The following is a 3,932-nucleotide window of genomic DNA, read 5'->3' as shown; positions in this document are numbered from 1 at the left end:
GCCAACCCCCAACATGGGCTGCAGCCTGGGCCCCCGCCTCTACCCAGTCCTGGGCGTGAGCTGGGCTGCCTTCCTCTCTCCCAGGCCGAGAGGGAGGACTGTTCCGTCAGCCAGCAGCACAAAGCCTTCCTCAATCAAACGCAAGCAGTCCCCCAGACCTGAAGTCCAGTGGTGACCATGTGCCGGAGGCAACCCGGGGCCACCTCGGCTGCCCAGCATCTCTCCATGGAGGTGGCACTTCCAGAATGGACAGTGGGGCCTCGGGACAGGGGCCCCATTCACCCACAGGCTGATCCCAAGAATAAACACGACCTTGATATTTCAGCAGCTGCAGCAACCCATCAGGTCAGCGCACTGTGGGGGGCAGAGGGCAGCACTGTCTGTCTCACCCAATGGCCCTTTCTGAGCTCATTCTGGAGATCGTCTGTCATTTCCCAGCTCCTGTAGCAACTCGTCCCAGTGCCCCCCACCCCCCAGCCTCGGGGAGGGGCACATGGACAACCGCCTCCCATGCACTGTTTCCTATCAAATACCCCACTCTCTTCTCCTGGGGACGCAAGAACCCTGGACTTTTTGGGGGGTCTGAGGACCAAGCAGCCTGTCTTGGAGACCAGCTCTGGGGACAGTTACTGCCTGTTTAACCCAGTGAAAGTGCACCCGCCAAACCTGGGGGGACAGAGTGGGGGCTGCAGAGCAGTAAGTGGCTGAAGTGCCTGTGGTGAGAGCTTTCCAGTTCTGGAGGGCAGAGTGTTTGGATGGCCAGCTGCAGCATGTGACACTGGGACAGGGAGGGTGACATCCTCTGGCCACTGTGAGAGGTGAAGAGAGTCACAGCATTACAAGGAAACAGTCACTGCTTTGTAACTTCCAAGTAACCTTGGTTTGCCCCTCCTCTTTGCAGGCTGTTGCTAGGGGTGGGGTTCCCCCAGCCCCAAGGTCAGGGCATTCTCCCCTGCACCCCTATGCTGGTCCCCTGGTCCTGGCAGGCTTCTCAGGAATGGGCCAGAGTCACGGCTCCCCTTGTATGGTCCGAAAACGGACCCCCTGCCCCACCTCTGTCCTAAGGCAAGGCTCAGCCCCGCACGGCCCACTCTGCCCGCTCAGTGCTCTGCCGTCCGCACATGCCTCTGGGGCGGGAGCTGCAGGAGGAACCTTCTCCTTGTCAGGGGTGATCAACGGCGTGGTGCCCCGAGTTTGAAAGATACTCCTGTGCAGCAGCCCAGGGAGACAGGAGGGGCCTGGCCTCCTTCCAGGACCCAAGGCATCTCAGCCTGCCGGGTGGCAAGCAGGAGAGCCTCCGCAGAAACAGGCCTGCCCCCTTCCCTGGTGCCCTGGCCAGCAGTCAGAGAAAAGGGGCCGAGACGCTCCTGGGGGTGACCTCTCTGGGTCCCCGTGGGTGGGACTGGGCCAGCCTGGGCGTCACACTCCTGCAAGGGTGCAGGCGGGGCTCCCAGGTGACACGAGATGGGAGCAGGCCCCAGGCTACCCCCAACTTGATCCATATTGTGTGGAGCATTGTAGAAGTCACCAGTGAACGGTCCACCCTCCTCCCTGACCAAGAAGAACCAACAAACTTTGTTTTTCATATAAAAAAAATCAATGAAAAATTTATTTAAAATTTTTCACGCTGGGCTACAGGTTTCTGTCGTACACTCTCGGGACATGCTGTCGACTTTTATCCAGTTAGCCGTGACCAGACAAGACAAACACGGCTTGGAGACAAGCCTAAAAAGTCTCAACATTAATTAACATAATTAAAAAAGTATTTGCATCTAGAAAAAATATACAGAAAAGCTCCCTGCGGAGCGATCTGTGCCTCAGTTTCACCGCCAGGGTCTCACGACGTGGTCGTCTCCGCTCCCCACACAGGGCGGAACAGACGCCGCAGATGCAGCCGTGTGACCAGCCCTGCACAAAGGCCCCATCCACCTGTGTCCTCTCAGCTCCCCATTTCGGCATGAAGGGTCAGCAGCACTGCTGGGAAGGGGAAACCTCATTTAAATTTGAATCGTTCAGCCTCCCTTTTATTTCCCGGGATCAAAACAACGAGGGGTGTGGGGTTGCATAGAAAATTGGAACCGCGGCGACCAGGAAGGGCGCCTTTCGGGACAGACAGTGACGCGCAGACACCTCCTCGCCCCCAGGCCTCCGCGCAGCCCGCCTCCCGGAGGCCCCTCCCCCACGCAGGGTTTTCAGATTCGAATCGGGTCCTGGAAGCTGCCAGAGGCTGGAGGGGCTGCCGGTCCTTAAACGCGCTCAGCAATTCGCACGAGAGCTTCACGGTCTTACAGGCATTTTATAAAAATATAAATATGGGTACACGCTGTTGCCTTCACAACGGTGGATACAACGCCCTTTAAAATTGGGTTTATAACCAAGATTCACAACATACATCTAGAACTTGGCTTAAAATATGTTAATATTTTATATTCTGTCATAAATGTTATGACATTTAATTGTGGCAAATCCATTTACTTTTTAAAAAAGTGTGCAACCGACTGTCACGTAGAATAGAACTCACTAGAAAAGGGATCATCCCCGCCTCCCGTCCCCCCGCCCCCGCCCCCCGCGAGTACCGACGAGCTCCGAGACTCTCGCGGAAACCCGGTGAAACCAGTAGGTTTGGGAATGGTGGCCGTTCACAGGAGGGACGCCGGGTGGGGGGCGCTGGGCCTGGTGCTTCCAAAACTCACACGAAATTATTCCAGAGAGGGAGCGAGAAAGGAGGCGGGGTGAGAGGGGGGCGCGAGAGGAGAGGGGAGGGGGAGAGAAGGGGGAGTCGGAGGAAGGGGGAAGAGGGGGTGTGGGGGTTGTGAGAGGGCAGAGAGGGATGGGGGGAGAGAAAGGATGGGGGAGGGGGAAGTGCACCCGGGACCCATTAGGCGGGGCGGTATTTTCAGTGCAACGAAGAACTGGCAGACTCAAGTTTTTAGTTTTAAGACTAGGAAAAAAAAAAGCATATTTCCCCCACAAACCACATCGACCACGCACAATATTTTCCAAACAAAAACACCAGGCGCACGAACTTCACCCACAGATAGACACATACATGATAAATAGTTGAGAACCACCCAGCGCAGCCCGGCTCCTCCTAGCCCAGGACCCCTGCGCGGGCGGCGGGCGCGTCCTCCGGGCGGGGGCGCCCCGAGTCCGGCTTTCCCCCGCCGTCCGTCTTTCACCTTCGGAAGAAAACATTTCGAGCCGAGGATCCGGTATCTCGGGATTCCGAACTTGCTGGTGCGAGACTCAAATTTCAAAGGGGCTGGAGCCTCCGCTCCGCCCCCACCCGCGAGGCGGCGGGGCAGTGAAGCTCGCTCCGCCCGGCGCCGCGGCCCGGGAGGCCCCGGGGGGCGCTCAGCCGGCGGAGGTGCCGGATCCGGGAGGAGCAGGCGCCGCGGCCACGGACGCGCGCGCCGAATTCGTCGTGGCGGGCACGGGGCTTCTGGCTGGGCCGGCGACCCTGCGCACACCGAGGTAGTTGGCGGGAAGGTACAGCAGAGACGACACGGGCGCCGGGCGTGGGCTCCGGGGCGCAGGGGCCGGGCCGGGCATCACCGGCCACTGGCCGCGTACTTGGCCTTGGTGATGAGATAGAGCACGATGTCCTGGTGGCCGCCGAACGCGGCGATGTGCAGCGCGCTCCAGCCGTCGCGGTTGGCCAGGCGGATGTCGGCGCCGAACTTGACCAGCAGCTTCACGAGCTCCAGGTTGCCGTCGATGACCGACTGGTGCAGCGCTGTCTGGCCCTCGGGCCCGAACGAGTTCACGTTGAACTCGCAGTTCGTCATGTTCTGCAGCAGCGACTGCAGCTCCTGCGTGTTGCCCTTGCGCACGGCCTCCTGGAAGATGCGCTGCGTCTGCGGCGCCGAGCAGGTGGACAGCTCGGCCTGGCTCATGCTGCCGCCGCTCCCGGGCCGGGGACCGGGGCCGGG

General features: G+C 59.8%; 1 protein-coding gene across 2 annotated transcripts; it reads right to left on the bottom strand.

The window, feature by feature from the left end:
• Nucleotides 1-1,578: 1,578 nt before the first annotated feature.
• NRARP (NOTCH regulated ankyrin repeat protein) lies at nt 1,579-3,912 on the bottom strand. Of its 2 annotated transcripts, none has more exons than XM_023725483.1 (2): nt 3,050-3,912; nt 1,579-1,977 (listed from the first exon to the last, which is right to left on the bottom strand). In XM_023725483.1, exon 1 carries the CDS (start codon nt 3,894-3,896, stop codon nt 3,552-3,554), a length of 345 nt encoding a protein of 114 aa, XP_023581251.1. In that variant the 5' UTR covers nt 3,897-3,912; the 3' UTR covers nt 1,579-1,977; nt 3,050-3,551. The 2 variants fall into 2 exon arrangements, with proteins under 2 accessions (XP_023581251.1, XP_023581252.1); XM_023725484.1 differs by having other exon boundaries at nt 1,579-1,974.
• Between the last annotated feature and the right edge of the window lie 20 nt (nt 3,913-3,932).

The sequence above is a fragment of the Trichechus manatus genome, unplaced genomic scaffold (assembly GCF_000243295.1).
Source record: "Trichechus manatus latirostris isolate Lorelei unplaced genomic scaffold, TriManLat1.0 scaffold00317, whole genome shotgun sequence".
Classification (NCBI taxonomy): domain Eukaryota; kingdom Metazoa; phylum Chordata; class Mammalia; order Sirenia; family Trichechidae; genus Trichechus; species Trichechus manatus.
Note: the sequence above shows the minus strand (reverse complement) of the source record. Positions and strands in the feature narration are given on the sequence as shown.

What these genes read in the sequence shown, in the direction of transcription:
- NRARP (XM_023725483.1), bottom strand. Translation starts at nt 3,896, where the DNA reads ATGAGCCAGGCCGAGCTGTCCACCTGCTCGGCGCCGCAGACGCAGCGC.